Source organism: Ptychodera flava, unplaced genomic scaffold, assembly GCF_041260155.1.
Source record: "Ptychodera flava strain L36383 unplaced genomic scaffold, AS_Pfla_20210202 Scaffold_151__1_contigs__length_92590_pilon, whole genome shotgun sequence".
Classification (NCBI taxonomy): Eukaryota; Metazoa; Hemichordata; class Enteropneusta; family Ptychoderidae; genus Ptychodera; species Ptychodera flava.
In genome coordinates, this window is record NW_027248333.1 from 33,958 (window position 1) to 56,438 (window position 22,481).

Consider the following 22,481-nt stretch of genomic DNA (forward strand, 5'->3'; position numbering starts at 1 on the left):
ACTTACATTGTATGTAATTCTTGTACTGTATAAACCCTATCAATTCACCCAGAAAAAAATAATTAATATGATTTTAAATAATTGAATTAATTGGGAAATCATCAAAGCCAAAATAATTTTATTGTAGAATTATCAGAAAGGTCAACTTTTTCTGACAGTTCATAGTGAAATGCTTACCATCTTGGAAGATTAAAACATGTAAAGGCAACTTTCCTGATTCATGTAAGCATGGCGCGATCGATCGGGATGCGTTTGATGCTGCGTGACGACCTTGTCTGGCAAGCGCCTGAAGATGTATGGGTAATTGGTATCATACGAAAAATTGTTTTTGTTGATGTTGACGATCGACCATCGGTGTTAAGCCGATTGTCGCGCCTCGTTTACCGCTATTTGCCACAGATAAGGAGAAAAATTAGTTGTCTGTGGGGTTGTTTGTAAAGTAGCCTTTGTGACGAGATTCGACAGAGGCACACAGTACTTGCATCAAATTGGTGAAATCTTTAGGCGACGAATTTGTTCAGTGTTGTTGATGTTAATATGTTGTGCCGCGTAACAATAATGTGGGAGAACTTGATAAATATACATTTCCGCTTGTGCAGAACAACCTTATCATTGCATTGATTCACTATTTTGTATACTTGGCATCGTGATTTTGTTTACAAGTATTCAAAACTCTAATATCTACCAATTGTTGCATCGCTTCCGAACATGACAATGAAATGGCGACCCTCCAACATCGTGAATGCATGATTTTTCAAAGCCAAGGGTCGGTGTTTTGTAGGTGCTTGCAAGGAAACAAACAAATCAAATGCGCAGGGAATCTTTTGTCAACTGAGATGTTTACATGTAATCTACATCTGTACTATCACCTGTAATTAACACTTGAATTAAACAATGTCAACAGCTTATATGAGGCTAAAACGCCAGTTAAAGTTTGATAAAATAATGATAGTTTTTTTAAGTTTGTATCGATAAAACTAAATTAATGGAAATAATAAAGATCACGTGGTAAGAGTGCATGAAAAACTGACTGATTACAAGAAATACGTTATTTTCGCTTTTGGACCATAAAGGTCATGACTGTTGTTTTCTCTGTGGGAGACTTCCTCCACGTGTCACGTATGACCACTACAAAACACGTATTCACGCAAAGACACTCGAAATTAACAACATGTTGAGCTTCAAAGTACAACTTGCCAAAATTCTACAAAGAATTCTCTATGAGAGGGGAAGTAAACCAGCTTTTTTAGCCGTGGAACCGCTGCAATATTAAGTTGCACAGGTGATCACGTGATATGAGATAAACCTGAAATACGCCTACATATGCTGCAGCATGAAAACGCCGGGTTGCAAAATTGTGATTAGATCGCCAAGTTTTTTTGGTCTGTCATGAAAATGCAATAAGTAACCGACATTATAGAGCACTTTAAACCGATAGTATTTATTCTTGGCTTGCAAGATTTTCAACGTTATTTGACTTTTACCTTGCATTTTGATTTTATCGGCCCATTATTGACATTTGCATAGAAGGATCTTGCTTGACAGCATAGCGCCGTGTGTGTACATTTATAAACCTTGCCGCTTGCTGAGGCGACAGCAAGAAAATACCTCGTAAGTAAAGAGGTCGCCGTACTCTACATCTGATTTTAATCAAATTGGCCGCTTGCGTACTCCAGAATGCTTTTTGTACGTAATGTGGTCGTCTGTCTCGTAATTAGTTCATGCTCTAATGTATGAAAAATTCCTCTCTCGACTCTAGAATGCATATCGACGGCGGTGAGGTCAGTGTTGAAACTGCATGTTGTTAGGTATCTATATCGGTACAGTACCGGTACGTCTGCATTTATTGCAATGGTCACGTTGTCTTTGCAATTTTCCCTTGTGACCAGCTTTGGACAAGGCTTTAGAAGATACGCTCTCTTTCCACCTCCTTTGGCCGTATTACGTTGCCGCGACGTGACCCTTAAATTCATATCGCGAGAGCTAAGTATTATCCCTGGCGCTCACAGAGCAGCAACTTGAAGTCGACATCAAAATTGACCGATATCAAAATTAAAAGTTTACCTGCATCCAACTTGCCACAACATTCTATTAAAATATCAGCATCTTTCAAGGGCGGTTTTAAAAAATTCGTTTAGGAAAGGCGAATAGAGAAACCAAGTAAGACTGACCATGGCGGTAAACCCGTCTATACCTCCTCCATGGACTGACATATAAGATGATACACTTTATTATATACAGTCCATCGTTCAACTGTTCGTCCACGAATCGAGTTTGTGAGATGGAGTTTATAGGCACCCGGGGCATGCTCGAGTTGCATACACTCCGTGTCTTGTCAATCGCAGGTTACATAATCCGTACATTCGGACAGAGATCAGACTTGAGATTACGATTTCCAAAGGTCAATGTCAGTACATTTTCTATCAATGATGAGTGATTGGAACTATTTTGGGATAATTGGATCTTCATATTTTTCAAATTTCTCAACAATCTGAGGTGCCCTATAGCTGAATGTCTCAATATTACAAAGTATCATGGAAACAAATGCGTAACGTAAAAAGAAAAGTAGATTAGCTTACATTTGCAGATTTTAAAGACATTACTTCACCATCGCGGGTTATGTTCACGCAATTACGCATTATCTGAGGACAGGGCAGTGGTCCAGCATAATCCACAGTATAGAGGGACGGTGTAATCTTACCAAGTATGACTCTTTTCGGTTTAGTTGTGAATTTTGGAAGATTTTTTGTACCGTCTATTTACCATCTGTTCTGTGCTATTTTGTGTTTATGTTTACAACTATTGTCTTACGAATTCTGACCTACTGTCATTGGATTATGGATTGGTATGATTGCGATTATTTATTATCCAACGATGGTCGGATAATACGACTGTTTTGAGAACGGGGAAAAGTCGCCGTGTAAGTATCGGTACATTCACCTCTAAAATAGTTTTAGCCCGATAAAAAGACGATACGACGATGTAACATTTAAAGAAGAAAGTGACTTTAATAGCGAACAAGGCGACATCAACACTGGGACGTAAAGTCCATGTCTCTTCATCGACATCATACATTTACCGTCTGAAAAACAGAAATTCGTTCAGTAGATCATTTCCTAACAAAACATACGTAAATGATAACGGCAGTGTCCCGACATAGAAAAGTAATAATAAAAACCATGTACTTACCAGTAAAACCATCGACAAGCATATCTTACAAACTATTCCTATCGCAAAAAAAATAGCAAGACACTGACAAACTCAAAAGATCTGTGTAAGTCAGGACTTTTTCACTTCAAAAATTAAAGGTTAGGTTATCGAAAAGTTCACCAAAAGACAATCAGACGGCAACAGTGAGTGGCTTAGTGCTCTTTGAATATTTTTCGGTCACTAGGCAAGTAAGCTCGTTAAAATATATTTTAAAACTCAAGGACTTGTCGAGTGACTTTTCAATTTCAAATGCCCAGGGAAAATTACTCGCCCTCGATATAACTATGGCAATTCGTTGCTTTGATTGTGATCATGAAGTTCCAAGGGTTAAAATGCGCACTTGAAGAGAAAAGAAACTGAATCAAACACAAACTACATCGTGTCAAAATGGATGTCAGAGAAGTCATCGCAAATTTCTTTGAATTTTTCTTTTTTTATCTGTCAATCTGTAATAAATTTGTTTAGCTTTTCAAAGTAGTTTTTAAGTTTTTTAGCTACTATAGACTATAGTCTATAGAAGCTATTGGGATGGGTATCCGTCCGGCGTCCGTCGTCAGTCTGTATGTATGTATGTATGTATGTATGTATGTATGTATGTATGTATGTATGTATGTATGTATGTATGTCCGTTTGTGAGGCGTCCGTCCACTCAAATATCTTGAGAACCGCAGTAGTTACTGATTTGATATTTGTTGTGTAGATGAAAAATATGATTTTGAGAAACTAATTTTTTTAATTTTTTGATATTGTTGAAAATAGGCAAATTAATGCCGAAAAAGGTGTTTTTGGTAAAAAATCTTCTTCTTCATAACCGCTGGTCCGACAGCTTTGTTAATTTGGTATACAGGTCCCTAGGGGTAACCCAACTTAGATTTGTTCAAATTGTGATGAAATATGCAAATGTGTATTTTTAAGGAATTTTTTTGTCATTTTGGGTCAAAATTTGACTTACATTGTATGTAATTCTTGTACTGTATAAACCCTATCAATTCACCCAGAAAAAAATAATTAATATGATTTTAAATAATTGAATTTTAAATAATTGAATTAATTGGGAAATCATCAAAGCCAAAAATAATTTTATTGTAGAATTATCAGAAAGGTCAACTTTTTCTGACAGTTCATAGTGAAATGCTTACCATCTTGGAGGATTAAAACATGTAAAGGCAACTTTCCTGAATCCCAACTTTGACATATTCTGAACCGTCATTTATTGTGCCCTGTATGTTATCTGAAAGAATTGCTCAAAATAGTCAATAGAGATAGAGAAAGTTCTAATTTCCATTTATGGTTGACTTGGTAAGGATAAATAAAATTACGTTTTGAGGAAAAAAATAGAGTGGTCAATTAAAAGAGTGGTCAAAGTGATAGGGGTTTTATGGTAAAGCTGGGCTGTAAGATTCCTCATGTGCTATTTATAGCAATTATGCAATCTGTGTAAACAGTGCAATGAAAGTTACAGATTCCTTATAATGCTTTTGATGACCTTGAACTTCTTAAGTTTCAAACATTTGTATCTTCAGTGTGCTTTCTCTGAGTATGTACAGTCTCAACTTATTCAACAGAACTCACTTACAATGTTAATCAAAGATATCCACCTTCTTCATCAATACATGTGTCACAAAAGGTTATTCTCTACATAACACAGCAGATCTCTGTCAACTTGAGTTGCTTGTTCTTTCAAAACCGCTGGTCAGACATTGGTTTACAAGTCCCTAGGATGACCTCTAAGTGAGATAATTTCATACAGTCAGGAAATACTTAATTTTTGTTTCCATGTCTATAGTAGCTTCAGGGACATTGGCCTATGTTTTGTTATATTATGTAATCTCTTTGATGAGCCATGTACAAGCTGATATATGAACCACACAATCCCTGGAGGGACGGTGATGAAACAACCCATGCCGCCGGCCGGCGTCGGCCGCACTGGGTGTCAATATAAGTAGGTCGCTGTTAAAGTTCAGGGGTCACGGTATTGTGGACCTCTGAGAAAGCACGTATAGCCGTCCACTGCACAGAAACTGACCGCTCCATGGGTGCATGTTACCTCGACCCACGTCCTTAAAACACATGTAAATCACAATCTTTTGGTGCAGGTATATTGTTTTCGTCGTCCTCAACACAAAATAAATTATTGTCATAAGCGTCAAGCTCTAGCAGCAAGAAGTTTCGAGGGTCGGAGACTCTCGCTCCACGTCCACACTAGACTTGGTTCAAGTCTGTGATTCATGTGTTTATACTAGCCCTGCGTACGATGCTGTGTGTTCCGCTACAGCTGATCGCCCCGCTGTGGTGAGCGGGGCTATTAGCTGTAACGGAACACACAGCATCGTACGCAGGGCTAGTGTTTACACCCCCTAGACCAGTATCCGGTCACTTTCATAAAAAACGACACTCGCGCTTCATCGGCAACTCCGATACTAGAACAATGCCACGGTTTTTGAGGACTAGAGGTCTGACATTACAAACAATCATAAATCACGGCCAATCGGAAAAAGGTCAAAGTGAACGAGATCACCTAGCAATCGGGTGCGCTGGACCAGTATGCGGTCATTTGGACCTGCAACCGGTCATATTGCAACACTTCCACAAGCGCTGTTATCATGTATATTATCAGAAGTCGAGGTACCTTTTGTCATGAAGGGAAGAATTTTAACAGAAATTGAAATAAAAAAGTACGCAATTTCAGATGCCCCAGTAAATTACGAATATGAGAACTTCCACGGCAAAAAAGGCACTAAAGTCGGGACTTTATTATCGGCAACAGTGCACTGCATTGCTGCGAATCCGTAGCCTCTGCCACTCGGGTAGCTTGGTCATTGGAGTGGTAGGCAGAACACGTCAAGGAGTGGCAGGGCTCGTTTTCGCAGCAATGCACTGCAGTGCTAGCCCTGCGTACGATGCTGTGTGTTCCGCTACAGCTAAAAGCCCCGTGAGCGGGCTATTAGCTGTAGCGGAACACACAGCATCGTACGCAGGGCTAACTGCAGTGCCAACGTACGTATAGCAAGTCTAGGTGACCGGTTCACAGGTCTACAGTATCCCTTCCAACATCTGGGCTTCCGCTGCCGCTCGCAAATTAGTAAATTGAGAAAAAAATCTGCTGTTTACGAAATATTTTCACACCGCATTCGTATTTTTACGAGAAAAAAATACCGGCTACTTCCGTACTTTGGCCGGCTACTTTTCAGCAGTTTCGCTCTCCAGCCATGAAATTCTGGTTTTGATAACAATATTTTGATCTTTTGGTGGTCTTGCAAGCCGCAAATAATATTTCAGAAGTGCCGATGTGGCTATATGTAGTCTAGCAATTTACGCAGTGAACTTGTTGCTATCACTGCAGTACCGCGATCAGCGAACGTGTTGTACTATACTGGGAATCGCTCTCGAGGTCAACCCTGCTTTCCCGATCACAGCCCGAATTATTCCGACATTCACATCGGGTATAGCCGAACATTGGACTAACATACAAGTACGTAATACCCACGAATAGCCGACCATTTCCGAATGAAGCCGACGTTGTTTTGCTCAAACGCGGAAGAGAAAGTCGACGCTTGAGAGCTTTGGTTTTCTGCATAAGAATAGGGCCTTGTCTGATGGGTTTGGTAGGTTTTCGATCAAATCTAAAGCGACCAAAAGTTACCGAGTCTCATTTTTCATACTTTTGAAACCCCATGTCAATCCATCCATGGTCGATCACTATGTCAATATTCAACTCAAGTCGATCGACATTGCGTTTTGTGCATGGGCTGTGATTAAGTGTGCATCGCGGAAGAGAAAGTCGACGCTTGAAAACTTTGATTTTCTGCGTAAGAGTAGGACTTTGTCTGTTGGTTTTGGGAGGTTTTAGATCAAATGTAAATAAACAAAAAATTACTTGGTCTCACTTTTCGTACCTTTGAAAAGCTACGTCGATCACAGTGTCAAATTTCAGGTCGACCGATATCGGGTTGTGTGTACTAGCGACTGCTGGTGCTTTGTACACATACGGTGTAGTACAGGTTGGCGTTCGGTGTCGTTAGTTTGGGATTTTATCAAACATGAACACTGAAATTTATCTCTCTTTTTCAATATTATTCAACATCACCAAAAAATCAATAATCAGCTCGCGGATTCGTTTTATTGTGAAATTTAATAGTACAGTGAATTGAAATCACGGAAAATTGTGTTCCTATAAATTCATTGCATTGATATAACTGTTTGACTTTACTGTATCTTCAGTCAAGTTTTATTTAAATCAGTAAAAAACTTTGTACAGCCAGACTGGTCAGGGTTCTAGCGGATCGTTTTCTGGTTGTGAAAACCCCTATCTAAGATGTATTTCAAAATGTTTGTTCAAGTCATGAGCTAAATATAATTCTACACAACAGTCTGATGAAATTTTGCTATTATCCTTGCCAACTGAATGCAGTAGACAGGCCCGAGTGATATCAAATTAATTTTTCTGATGTTTTTTTTAAACTTTATCCCACGAAAACATGTTGTAATTGATTGTGATAATGATTATTCTGTATGTTGAAATGGTTTTTCATACTGTACAAGGATGCATGAAATTACTCCAAAATGTCTTAAAATTTACAAATTTCTTGCACACAGGGAGGGGCACCCCTCCCTGAAACCCTTCCCCTGTGTGTATGTTGAAATAGCTTTTTATACACTGTATAAGAATGCATAAAATTGCTCAGAAATGTCTTCAAATTTAAAAAAAATCCTTAACACCTTAACACTCTTATGCTGAAATGGTCTTTCATACTGTACATGCAAGAATGCATTAAATTACTCCAAAATGTCTTAAAAGTTTAAAAATTTCTTGCACACCCCCTCCCTGAAACCCTCCACATGTGTGTATGTTGAAATAGCCTTTTATACACTGTATAAGAATGCATAAAATTACTCAGAAATTCTTCAAATTAAAAAAAAATCCTTAACACCTTAACACTCTTATACTGAAATGGTCTTTCATACTGTACAAGAATGCATGCAATTACTCCAAAATGTCTTCAAATTTTAAAATTTTCTTGCACACCCCCTCCTGAAACCCTCCCCTGTGTGTATGTGGGAATAGCCTCTCATGCACTGTATAAGAATGCATAAAATTGCTCAGAAATGTCTTCAAATTAAAAAAAATACTTAACACCAACACCCATTGGGTTCATTTCAAGATGCATGGGGCATACTTTGGATCAGAAAGTTGATGAAATATATCTAAACCTGTGTACATTAGTCAAAATTGGTCTGATATTGCCAACAAACACTGCTACTTGTGAAAGAGGCTTTTCCAGGTACAACAGAATAAAAACAAAATCCAGGGCTAGGCTGAAAGTTAGCACAGTTAGTTCCATTATGACAATTGCAATAGAGGCACCATCTCTAAGGAATATTTATAAATTTGACTTCAAGAAGGCATTTGCATTGTGGTGTTTACTGAAACAAAGGAGAATTATTGGCTCAAAATCTACATGTATTGGTATGTCCAGTAGTTGCACATCAAGTCTTTGCACCGTATTGGAGAAGCTCATTGACACTGCCCAAAGACTGGTAAACCACCGGAATAGCATTTACTAATATTTTATCAAATTTACTAATAATTTAAAACTAGGATTCGTAAATTTACTAAGATTTTTTAAAACCCAGAGGAAACCCAGATACATACGGGAAAGGCGCGTAAAAGTTTGCGTCAGTTTTGAAATCTGATATATGAACCTGTTCATGATGACACAACAAGTACTAAAACAGCAATTTCGGTAGAAAAACTAAAAAATAGTGACGACAGGGCGATTTTGAAAGTGCGGCTCTTGCGTAGCCACCATAAAATGTGCAGTAGAAGGTAATGAACGATTGTACATACTTCTTTAATTCTGACGATTCCGCTCGAGTTCAACACGTACAGCGCCAAAATTTCAACAGATTATCAATGAATGTATCCATCAAACACTGCAATTATTGAATATTGTGTAGGTATTGCGAGAAAAAAATGAGGAACGTCTTTCCGCGAAGTGACCGGGTAATGGTACCGACCGGATACTGGTTCAGGGGGTGTACCAGCCCTGCGTACGGTGCTGAGTCGTATATTCCAAAATTGGAGGAAGTACAAAACTGAACAATATCGAGGGGACAACAAAATACCCAAGTTGTAAAATAAACAAATTGATTAACAACGCCGGGAACACTCAGCTACAGCATCGTAGCCAGGGCTGTAGTTATCTGCTAGTGCAGGAGCAGCGGGCCTTACGACGAGCACAAAACACAGGACCGTACATCGCTGCATATAACTCATCAGTCACCATGTTTAAAAGTAAAGTTCATGTCTTGATTACGTATTCTATTACTAGTAAAACATATGATGACTTTCTTATCGTCCTGGACGTATTGTCGATGCAAATTGGAGGCCTCTAAGCTGTATGATCAGCCTAATTCGTCTAGGTCTTCAATTGTTTAAGTCCGATAATTAATGCATCGTTAATGTAACACAAAATTTAGGTAAACAGCGAAATCTAACCAAGAGGTGAGTTTGCTATTGGGCTTGCCAGCTCGATGCATATGGATTAAGTTTTTCATTTTGCCTGTGGTACGCATTGTGATCGCTGCACATTATGAAAGCTGGGTTAGGTTCAGTGGTTGCAACGTAGCGAGGCTGCGCCGGCCGGCCGGAGTCTGTAAGTCTTGCGCGGAGATCATTGAGGTAAATGTACTAGGTAAGTTTTACCATGGACGTCTTTCTTACCGTCCATGGTTTTACCTTTATGTAGAGATCCGATTCAGCTTCCGCATGGCATGGCTAGCTGTGTGCTGGCGATGCCACACGGCTTGCGGGACAGCCGGTAACAGTAACTCAGTCCCTTCAAATCTTACTGTCGGGTTCACAGATTTTTTTGCACATGAAAATTACAGGCGATCTTCAACAGGCCGTCCCGACGCCCGGGTCGCTAGAATCATATTGAAACGACGATTACAAGGCAAATAATCTCCACTTGCAAAGTTCAAACTAACACACATATACATATAAACTCCCATTCTCCGTGTATGCTCGACTGACAAACTCCAAATGCTGTGTTTCCGACCAGTGTAGAGAGGGGTTGAAAGTAGTACCAAGTAGTTGTAATGCATCGTACATTTAGTTTTGCTGATGAGGGCGCATTGCGCACGGGAATTATAAAATTTAACTCGAAAATTACCCTAGGAGAAATGCCCGGTAATGGCATGATCGAGTAAAACATCCTCGCGTTCGTGTATAGGCGCGCGCGCGTACACGGGTTCGAGTACTCGAATTTGCCACGCAAGACTGCCGCGAGCGAAGGTTAAGTTTCCCGATTCCGGTAGGGTACACTCCAAATACTAAGTACAAGTGTGGTGAGTGTAACAAGCAAATGTTTTTTAGTCAATGGCCCAAATTTATTTTCTATTTGATGGACAATAAATACATGTGTAATCAATGCCAATCCAGTTTAAGTAATTTGGTTTAGATTAGCCATTGTCCATTATATTACAATAGTTTGTGGCTAAATTTTCTCCCCTTCTGTATCATATAAGTTCACCGTTTCCTGTTTTAGATATTGTTGATCCTATTGAGTTCCATCTCTTATTCTTTATTCACTTTCACATTTCATTTATGTCCAAACAATTTGACTTTTTGCCAGATTTCACATTTATGGCAAATAATAAACAGTAAGGAGGCACAAAGGACGTCGGTGCCCCCGGGCCCCATGTTTTAAATGCCATGTTCATTTCATGCCACAAGTATCTTCAAGAGATTTCTTTTGACTCGAGAAGTTCATGTAACATTTACATTACTGTCATAGGCTGCGATTTTGCTTTCTGTTCTCTGAATTTCTTGTCCCTTCCTCACTATGCATTCTGAAAAATACAAATCGTTCAGGGAAGAGTATAAGTCTTTACCGTTTGACCACACATTTAAACATCGCAATTTGATGAAAGACATCAATAATTATTTGAAAAGAGACAAAAAAGTTGAAAACTTGAAGCAAAAAAATGCATATACATTTATGATTATTAAATTAATAATGATCAAATGTCAAACAGCGGACAGCTCGCCGTATGTTGTTTACATACCAACGGCGGCGACGGGCGACAATCTGCAAAAATCTCAGCACTTACTGTAACTGTTGTGAAACGAAAGTAAATTCAGTATGAATCAGTACTCAACGAAAATTTATCTGTAGCTAAACATAGATATGCAACGATTACAGAACATTATAGCGATGAACAGACGGACGGTACATTGACTTACCGGTACATTTGAGAATGGCTCGCAGAGGCTGGATGATTCGATCCCGGTTCCGGTTGCAGGTCTCTCCGAACCGCGTGTACCACAGGCTCTTGAGTCAATGCAGGCGAACCGCTAGCCGCCACTGATACAATTGTATCAGTGGCGGCTAGCGGTTCGCCTGCATTGACTCAAGAGCCTGTGGTGTGTACATACTTAGAAAACATAGTCAGCATTTTTACTGCTGTTCGCGTTCACAAATTTTGAAACCCGTCAATCTCTGGTGCTGTATACACGTTTTTCCAACACTGTGATATCATTTGGCTGGCGATTCCATAGAAAGATCACGAAATTGTCACTAGATAACTCCCTAACAACAAGTACACAGCCGATGGCAAAATCTAACTTCGCGCCGATCAAGCCTCATGACGTTAACGGAAGTGCGATCTATAAATCATTACGCGATTTATAATGTAGTCCCGTTTTTAAACGTTGGAATTGACTCTACATTATTCACCAATCTGTTATGTTTTATACTTGATAGAGCACCCAATTTACAAGTATAATGAAACTGGTTATTTTCATCATAGAAAGACTCAAAATAGAGTAAAATTTCTTTCAACACGAAGATTCAATATCAATGCGCGAACTGAACTTGATGAACCGTGACCTCAGAGTGTAAACATGTCGGCTGCTCTCAGTCTCAGCGCTGGACGTTCGCGAAGCAGCGTATTGGATTTTCGTACAGCGGTCGGGATGGGGTGTGAAACACCCCAAAATTGTGCTCGGCAATTATCTAACGCTGAAAACATGGACAAAAGCATTGAATATCAGTCCAGTCATAACAGAAAGCGAGATTTTGTTAGCGATGACAGGACACAGACTTAGTGCTGGGCACTGTACGTACGTACCGTACAGCCGTATACTGTATTATACACTGCTATAGCGTGAAGTCTGAGCACTTCCACGGCCCTGCTTGGAGCCAAGGTACTAGTAGCGGGTCCTGCGACATTGAAGTTTATTTGTTTGTTTCTACAATGGAAAGTTCTCATCTGTCGATATTTTTAAGGTACAGATTTGCAGTAACAAAAGTCTACGACGCGTCCTTACACAAGTTACAGACCATCATAGATTTCGTTCGAAACTGTTTCAGTGCATTTTGGTATCACTCGCAGAAAATACAGAGTTAAATTGCAAGTCAGACAAGTCCCTGTTTTAAAAATTTGTTTTCCTAAAAATTCAGTGTCGATTGAACCTTGATTTACAAAACCAGATCGTCGAAGGGGGTACTCATGTAATGATGTTACATGTCACTGCTGTATAATACAGATGTACTCTTTATATCCATCATCCTGCAATGTTGTTGAGTTTAGGCCTGTGTCGCTTTCGCCAGCTGAACTGTGCTTTAAAAGCTGTCCATTATCTAACAGTTTTTATAATTTAAAAGTTGGATTGTCTGTTATAAAAATAAATGAATGTAAATATAAATAAAAGGTCAGTTTTGTTTTCTTGAATATGACTGGTCACGAAGTGCAATGGTACACTGTACTCCCGGTAATGAAATAGTCGGCAATGTGCCCATCATGTGTTGCTCCATATTTGCAGCAATAACCAATAACAATCTGTACATGTAATGTCATTTCTGGCACACAAGCTGCACACTTTGATGGCCTGCTGCACACAAGCTGCACACTTCAAGGTCTGTTGTACACAAGCTGTACACATTTTACATTTGCCGCACACAAGGTGTACAGTATGGAGATTATTGCACAGAAGCTGCACAGTTTTGTCTCCTGCTGCACAGTTTCTGCTCAGATTAACACTGTGCAGAAACTGTGCAGCTAGCTGCATTTTCCTGCACAGCCTCTCTTGCACAGCTTTCCTGTGCAGCACTAGTGCAGCAACTCTACGGCAGAGCTGCCGCTAGTCTACAGCAGAGCTGCCGCACAGTTTCATTTTCATAAGGGTAAAAACGGAAAAAATACCCTAAAAATGCAAACATGCAAATTTCATCCCAATTTTGCATACATAATTTAGAATACCTAAAGAAATCTGCATACCAAGTTTCAACCAAAACTGACCAATGCTTACTGAGTTTTAGCCATTTGCAAAATTTTTCCTTTTTTTCCCCTCATTTGCATATTTTTGCACTGACATGTTCATTTGAACAAATTCACATCTCCACCCCTGGGTGCACCTGTACACCAAATACTAAGACAGTAGGTGCTACGGTTTAGGAGTTTTTGATGTGGACGGACATACATACATACATACATACATACATACATACATACATACATACATACATACATACATACATACATACATACATACATACATACATACATACATATGTACATACATACATGTACATACAGACGACATTTTTCCACCTTATACGAATACCTCCCATTTACATATATACATATGCATATATGGAAGCTAAAAAGTATTTACAGATTATTGATTGAGTGTTGGAATATCTGTCTCCGATGTGCTATCTGAACATGATTAACTGTCTAGAATTTAACAAAGTAACCTCCTATTGCTATACTACTGTTGTATTGATTATATTTTCAATTTAAAGTGTAAGTCTTACCATCTGTGACTTGTTCAGGTTTAAACCAACCATCCCATTTGCCCTTGTAGACATCACCAATGATGACTTTGTAATTTCCAACTCTTAGTGCCGCTGTCTGAGTTATTGGATCAATGTTGTGAAGTATTTCATTTCTTGGTGATGCAGTGCCCCTGAAATGGTTAAAGTGAAAGGTGAAAAAAAATTCATCAATTTAATTGGTGTGATTCATTTCAAAGTAGATCTGATTTTATAAATGCCCAGATACATGTAATGGTATTGTGTACAATAATTATCATGTGGCTCAGTCTCATACTAAAGGTGGTACAGAACATGCATGTCTTTTGTTTCAAGTTCCCAGATACATTTTCTTAAATCTCTATAAATGTAAAAGATTCGTTTCCATAGAAACAGAGAATGTACACATGAAGCAGAAAAACATTTGTTTTCCATCTGTGTTTACTAAAACACAACTAAGGACATGAGTTTCTAACACTTTCTCAGGCGCTTTGATATGATTGAAAACATTATGGTAATCTTAAATGCTTAGGGACCGTCTCAGATTGTCGCAGAAGTTCAAAAAGCGAAATTAATTCGTTTAGGGGGGGAGGGGGTTTGACCTCCATTCAATTAGTGAACTTCACTTTCGCACTTTTATTTTGTGATCACAAGTTTCGTGTGTTTATTTTAAATTAAAGAAAAACTGCACACTCGTGCCAACAAATTTGTAACTGTTTCCATCTCGTTCGTGTCCCAAACACAATTTACCAATTGTAACATTGTATCCTAAACCTTTCATTCATCAAATTATACAAAGACAAAAGTATCATTTTAAATATGCTATTAATAAACATCTGCTCTAACCACTAGATGTCTTTATTCTCACTTGTTATGCACCTTGTCATAGTCATGTTATGCCTGGGCCCCCGTGTCAAAGTTTCTTGCTTATTTGCCGCCCCTACCAAGTACAAATTGCGTGTTTACAAAGACAAAGAACAGCACAAGAGATGCAAAAAGGGAAAGTAAAATGAAATGAAATTTTTATGCAGTAAAATGCCCTGTTAGTACTCAAATCTGATCAATTACGTTAATTATAATGTGGCAAGGGGAATACGTCTTTAGTAGCTATAGCAAAATGCAACATTGTACTCTCAGGCAGACATGAACATTTCGCACTTTTGAAGTTTCGTTTAGGGGGAGGGGGGAGGGGGTTTTGATCTAAACGAAGGAATTTCGTTTCTTGAACTTCTGCGACAATCTGAGACGGTCCCTTAATTTCTGTCTGCCTACTTGAATATTAAACAAGGCCTGGCTTGTTTCAATATCAGAGAAAGATATGGAATATGGTATACATGTCTAAGAAAAACCAATATTAGTTCTTAATTCTATGCTTACATGGACAAAGTGTCCCACAGATTGATACCGTCCAAATTCTGTGGTAATTCTGAATCATTACCACCTGCTGCATGATAGAGCGTTGGTAACCAATCACAAACATGGATCATTCCTTCCTGGATTATTCCAGACTTTTCCAGGAGAGGGCTATGGATAAATCCAGTGCCTCTGACACCACCTTCCCAGAGTGTAGCTTTGATGCCTCGGAGAGGCCAGTTTGAAGCAAAATTTCTGTCAAAACCAGCAGCAGGTCCTCCATTGTCAGTGGTGAATATGATGATTGAATTGTTATAAAGACCTGTGTCTTTCAGGGTCTTTGTGATATTTCCAATGGAATCATCTAATGCAGATGCCATTGCTGTGATTGTAAAAACACATAATATATTTACATAATTATATCATATATTTTTTTGAAAACCAAAGATATTTAAAGTCCGTCAAGTGTTGTGTATTGAATGTTGTTACAAAGACAACTCATGAACCAGGCATGTATTTATTGGGATGATGATGATAATGATAATGATAATGACGATGATGATTTGGTGGTGGTAATGATGATGTTGTTGATGATGATGACATCAATGTATATAAATTAATCAAATGAAGTTCTTGAGGTGAAAAAAACTAAATGAATAGAGAGAAAGAATGATGATCCAACATTGCTGAATTAAAGTGATTTTAAAAAATGAGATCAGAATACAGAAATTTAAACACCCCTAATGAAAATATCCTTACAGATCTCACTCTAAAAATATCAGTACTGGTAGTATACAGTTTCTTGATTGGTAATGTGATGTAATGAAAAATATGGGAGTTAAGAAACATAGGGCCCATGTCCCTGAAGCTACTATAGACATGGATACCAAATAAAGTATTTCCTGACTGTCTGAAATTATCTCACTACGGTCATCCTAAGGCACCTGTATACCAAATATCACTGTTCTGACCAGCACTTTTGAAGAAACAAGGGACCTGACAGCCTCTAGAGCTCCACTGTGTTATGTCGAGGATAATTATTTGTGACATGTGTTGATGACGGTGGATATCTTTGACAGCTCATTTCAGGATGGCCTGACCGTGGCAAAAATGGCAAAATTAGCTGCAAATAGTACAAAATTGAAGATTTCATCATAATATCAATATATCAGATTAACATAAACCCTAGTAATCTGTATAAAAAGAATCAAAAATATTGGATGAGCAACAAAGGTTTTGACCAAAAATTGCAAAAATTGACCCAAAAATATAAAAATTGAAGATTCCATCTTTATTTCAATACATCACACTAAAATAACCCCTAGGAACCTGTATACCAAACATCAAAGCTATCAGACAAATTATTTTTGATAAACAAAATTTTTAACCAAAAATAGCAAAAATTGCCCCAAAAACACAAAATTGTAAATTTCATCACAATTTGAATATATCACATTTTGATCCACCCAATGAAGCTGTATTCCAAATATCAAAGCTGTCTGACAAGCGGTTATGAAGAAGATTTTTTACCAAAAACACCTTTTTTGAGCTAATTTGCATATTTTCAACAATATCACAAAAACAAAAATGAAAGTTTCTCATAATCATATTTTGCATCTACACAACAAATATCAAATCTGTAATACTGCGGTTCTCAAGATATTTGAGTGGAAGGACATCTTCACAAACGGACATACATACTTACCGGTACATACCAGTACATACATACCGGTACATACCGTACATACATACATACAGACTGACGCCGGATGGATACCCAACCCAATAGCTTCTATAGACTATAGTCTATAATAGCTAAAAACAGACAGGAAGAGATGAAATTTTGGATTATCTACCTGCAAACATTTTCCTGTTGTTATCTTGAATATGTGGAAATCTTTTAACATATTTATCAGGTGCTTCCAGTGGTTGACTGGGATTGGCACTGTGGACTGCTAAATGAGCTAGATATAGAAAAAGAGGCTGAGAATTGAGGTGACAGTGTGTGAGATGGTGTATGAGAGAGAGAGAGAGAGAGAGAGAGAGAGAGAGAGAGAGAGAGAGAGAGAGAGAGAGAGAGAGAGAGAAATGTATTGTTGATTTGGATATTTTTTGGTTTAAATTCAAGCATAGGGTTGAGACTTTCGATTGCTTCAATGTGTTTGAAATTCACAGAGTGCCTGTGACATGATGTAACATCTACCAGTTCAGTCTCACATCAAACATTTCATTGGCAACAAGTCCATTTTCCTTGGTAGCAATATCAGTACCTATGTAATCTTCCTAAATTGGGTGTGTATCTACTGTTCACTGGTGTGCGATGAAGCAATGACTTACCTAATTTATTCAATCCTACCTTAGGTGTTGATCCTTTGACTTGTGATTCACTTTTTTAATTTCAAATCATTATGTTTTTAAACCAATCCTGATTATGGAAGCTACTGTACCTGTTGATTGTTGTTTTGTTTAATGATGTCTTCAACTTTAGTTGTAAACAGTTCAGTGGTGTACTGTCCATCAAATGAATGTCTGACACTGACATTGTCACGTAAATCATAACCCATGTATTCATTCTGTAATAATGTTATTCATGCAAATACTATGTTAGTTTCAAAGCAACAACTAGTTCTTTTAATCAAATTAATTTCTCCTGATGGTCTTGGAAATTATTAATGGCAATGTGTAAAGTTGTTTCCATAAATTGTATTCACTAGTCTTTGTCCATGGGGACTTATAGATTTTGTTGAGTCACTGTGTGTGTCTGTATGTAAAGTAAAGAACACTTAAACTGACTGTACAATGCACAACAACATGGCATTCCTATTTTTATGCTGGTGAAGACTTGGATTTGTTTTCATTACGTCATGGCCATGAATTACAAGATTCCATTTAAAGTGGCACTCCCACTTGGTAACATTTTTAAAACATATTTTTTTAATGCCAACAGTTGATATTTGATGTGGCGACTGCACGAGGATCGCGAGATATTGATAAAAACATGTCATTTCCCGAGCATATTTTTCACATCCCGAAGTTTTATGATCGTTTCTGATTATGACCCCAAGGTTTGTTGTTGTGCTGATTGACAATATTCTACGGAGTCCACAATAAGTTCGAACGACACAATTAATTTACCTCCCACTGTGAAGACTTTACATACAGCATTATGCCTTTACCTCAGGTAAGTTTTTTTTAAAACCTCTCCTTAATTTTTGTCATTTTCATTATTCTCGATCAGTTGTATTATATTTTGAACCAATACCACATAAATAATAGTTTTATGTGTAAAATATTAGCCGCCTCTGATGATTACATTTTGTCGTCTGCCACACAGATATGGTATGCATCTAATACCACCAGGCGGCCGTTGTGTATCAACCACACGAAACTGTGCTACTCACCTATGCGAATTCTGGTGGAATCAGCAAAAATTGTTTTTCATTTTTTTCACCAAGTCAGTGAGACTCGGCTTTCTCCCATGGGCCATGACCGATCACCAACACGAGTGGAACTGTGGCGTACAGCAGTATCAGCGTAGACTCGTACTCCATAGCTTAGTTGACAATGGCCCAAGTGCCGAATGTTTGATGTTCGGAAGCTGAATTTAGGTGGGCCTCCGAAATTCAAACTTTTACTTTTTTGAGGACATGTTTTTATCGATATTTTGCATTCCGCGTGCAGTCGCCACATCAAATATCGACCATTGGCATTAAAAAAATGTGTTTTAAAAATGTTACCAAGTGGGAGCGCCACTTTAATACTAGAGCAATATGACATCAAATCAATTCCGGCAATTGTTATCACTCAAGGAAAGTACACCAAAAGGTCCAAGAAACAAACAAACAAAGTATCAGACTGAAGTATGTAGGTTTTCCTGACTTTTATGAGGGAAAGATAGCTGTGAAGACAAAGCTATCAAAAACTGCAGTATTTGAATTTTATTCTAACAATGTTTGAAACTGAAAACTGGAAAATCAAATGCAACATTAATACAAGTATACTACTTTGAGATGCATTTCTGTAGTTTTGATGTTCTGCATTGTTTGTGTTTTATCAAAGTTTCCTGATTGGTCAGTTCTCACCTCTAAAGTCATGTGATCGTAGTAATCTTCTTTTCCATTGTAATAACCAAAGAAGGAATCAAATCCACGGAATGTTGGTGTATACTGCCAGGCAAAGAATCCCAGATGCCACTGAGTGGACAGAAAACCAGACATTGTGTCAGGATGAGATTTTGTGACTGCCTTGACAGAAATATTGACCTGGACTTTACTTTGACAGCTTGCATTTTGGAATTAAATTTATCCCATTGGGCTGGACTTTCTGGTAATCTGACTGACCTTCACCTCTGTATGGGATTTCAGGCTTGAGATGGTTTAATTGATGGTGTGAGAGAATGTGTTACTGAAATACCAGAAAGATGAACGTACCGGTAGATGATAAAATGTTTACTTCTGTGGGCAGTGTAGTTACTCTGCGACATGACGTAGTTTAAATACCGGTACCATCAGTACACTCTGTTTAAATGTCTGGGTGATGGCCCACAATTCAGTGCAATTTGCTTGGAAATTAAAACAAGGATATTTTTCTTAATACCAGTATATGGTTGTGGTATTAATCTGGTATGAATGCCTTACCTTGCCAACCATGTGTGTAGAGTATCCTAATTTCTTCAAATATTGTGGAAATATGGTTTCATTCAGTGGCAAACCAGATGGCATCGCTCCCATTATGACATCATGCTGTAAACCTGATTTCAACAAAAAACAACAATTTCATTGGTATTCTACTGGTAACACTATCTGACGTATTTAAGGCAAATATTACTGAGATATATGGGCCTACTTGTACATGTCAGTCTCTCCTTGGAGAGCTGATCCCACAACACAAAAGTTTTGGCAATTCAGGATATTAGTATCTACAAGCTATACAAGATATTACTGAGTGCTCTAAAATGCAAAGGCACTTAAAAGACAAACAGGATTTACAAGGCTTTACCTGCACCATTTAGTATCAGGTGTTCTAGATTTTTCACTATGTAAAAGATCGTCCCATCAAATCTTGACAGATGATTTTCTTGAATGCAACCCAGTCGTGAATTAAAATATTAAGAATTCATCTCAATTTTCCAGTATAAAGGATCTTACCTACCAAAACAGGAAAGACCAATATTGCAATGAGGTCATCTTCATACAGAATCATATGACAATTCACCAAGATTCACAGAGTCTGACGATATATTGTTTAGTCATTTCTTGTTTATAGTGTTAAGATTAGATAACATCAATACCATACCATACTTGATGTAGACTTCTATAGGACTAATCTTACTTACCAAGATCTATAGGATGTCTGCCTGTCATCAAAGCAGCCCTGGTTGGTGTACAAATTGGCTGTACATAGTAATTGTGTAGAATTCTACAGGACTTATCTTACTTACCGAGATGTACAGGATGTCTGCCTGTCATCAAAGCAGCCCTGGTTGGTGTACAGATTGGCTGTACATAGTAATTGTGTAGAATTCTATAGGACTAATCTTACTTACCAAGATGTATAGGATGTCTGGCAGTCATCAAAGCAGCCCTGGTTGGTGTACAGATTGGCTGTACATAGTAATTGTGTAGAATTCTATAAGACTAGTCTTACTTACCAAGATGTATAGGATGTCTGCCTGTCATCAAAGCAGCCCTGGTTGGTGTACAGATTGGCTGTACATAGAAATGGTGTAGAATTCTATGGGACTAATCTTATTTACCAAGATGTACCGGTATAGGATGTCTGGCTGTCATCAAAGCAGCCCTGGTTTGTGTACAGATTGGCTGTACATAGTAATTGTGTAGAATTCTATAGGACTAATCTTACTTACCAAGATGTATAGGATGTCTGGCAGTCATCAAAGCAGCCCTGGTTGGTGTACAGATTGGCTGTACATAGTAATTGTGTAGAATTCTATAAGACTAGTCTTACTTACCAAGATCTATAGGATGTCTGCCTGTCATCAGAGCAGCCCTGGTTGGTGTACAGATTGGCTGTACATAGTAATTGTGTAGAACTCTATAGGACTAATCTTACTTACCAAGATGTACAGGATGTCTGCCTGTCATCAAAGCAGCCCTGGTTGGTGTACAGATTGGCTGTACATAGTAATTGTGTAGAATTCTATAGGACTAATCTTACTTACCAAGATGTATAGGATGTCTGGCAGTCATCAAAGCAGCCCTGGTTTGTGTACAGATTGGCTGTACATAGTAATTGTGTAGAATTCTATAGGACTAATCTTACTTACCAAGATGTATAGGATGTCTGCCAGTCATCAACGCACTGAGCACTCATTGGTGTACAGATTGGCTGTACATAGTAATAAGTTTTATAAGATAACTCCATTGTAGGCCAAGTTATCAATGCTTGGAATGGCAATCTGATCAGATCCATGGAAACTCACATCATCCCATCCCTGTCAAAAAATTAATATGGTGAGAAAGGTACATTAGTGTGACGTTTTGTTAATAACTCAAAGTTTCCAAGCTATCATACCAGAAAAACTGAAAGTTTTCTACATTCACATGATTTTGTAGGCCAATCATTAGTATATCACATTTTCTTGTTGTGTTCGATATTATTCATCAACATTTTGAAAGCTCTGTATGCCTGCAGGCTTTTCTAGATGTCTAATTATCAGTGTGCCTGCTGAATGTTTGCATTCGACAGAACAAATGACTCCAGTGTTCTTGCTAACTGACAATTCTACATATCGAAATTATCAGTAGAGAGTTGAGTTAGGAAAATTTTTAAGATTATTTCTACATTGATAAACAAATTTCAGGAATCTTACGCATCAGGAGGCAAATAAATGTATTCACAATATTACATGGATGGACACTGTGTAAACTAGACCATGAACTTCAGATCAGCTGGAATATTGGTATATAACCATGTTATATGTATCCCACTAGGATGACAGGTCTAATTTCTAAATTCCATCTTGTTTTGCAATATTAGAGAATTTCTCACTCAACACAAAACAGCTTAGCGGACGAAGCTAAGTATTAAAAGTGTACAGTTTGGTGCTACTTTTACTGCCTGGTGACCGTCCTTCAG

At 38.1% G+C, this 22,481-nt stretch overlaps 1 protein-coding gene across 2 annotated transcripts in view; it reads right to left on the bottom strand.

Annotated features, from left to right (window-relative positions):
• LOC139126890 (arylsulfatase B-like) overlaps window positions 1–22,135 on the bottom strand; it is a 34,742-nt gene extending 12,607 nt beyond the window's left edge. Inside the window, exons 1-7 of one of the 2 annotated variants that reach the window (XM_070692817.1) lie at window positions 21,670–22,135; window positions 20,021–20,133; window positions 19,466–19,576; window positions 17,831–17,956; window positions 17,240–17,366; window positions 15,408–15,765; window positions 14,034–14,185 (exon numbers count right to left, since the gene is read on the bottom strand). In XM_070692817.1, coding sequence (XP_070548918.1) covers window positions 14,034–14,185; window positions 15,408–15,765; window positions 17,240–17,366; window positions 17,831–17,956; window positions 19,466–19,576; window positions 20,021–20,133; window positions 21,670–21,697 — 1,015 coding nt within the window. In that variant the 5' untranslated portion in view covers window positions 21,698–22,135. Of the gene's footprint in view, window positions 1–14,033; window positions 14,186–15,407; window positions 15,766–17,239; window positions 17,367–17,830; window positions 17,957–19,465; window positions 19,577–20,020; window positions 20,134–21,459; window positions 21,573–21,669 lie in introns of those variants that run through there. The other variant, XM_070692816.1, reaches the window with a different exon arrangement.
• Between the last annotated feature and the right edge of the window lie 346 nt (window positions 22,136–22,481).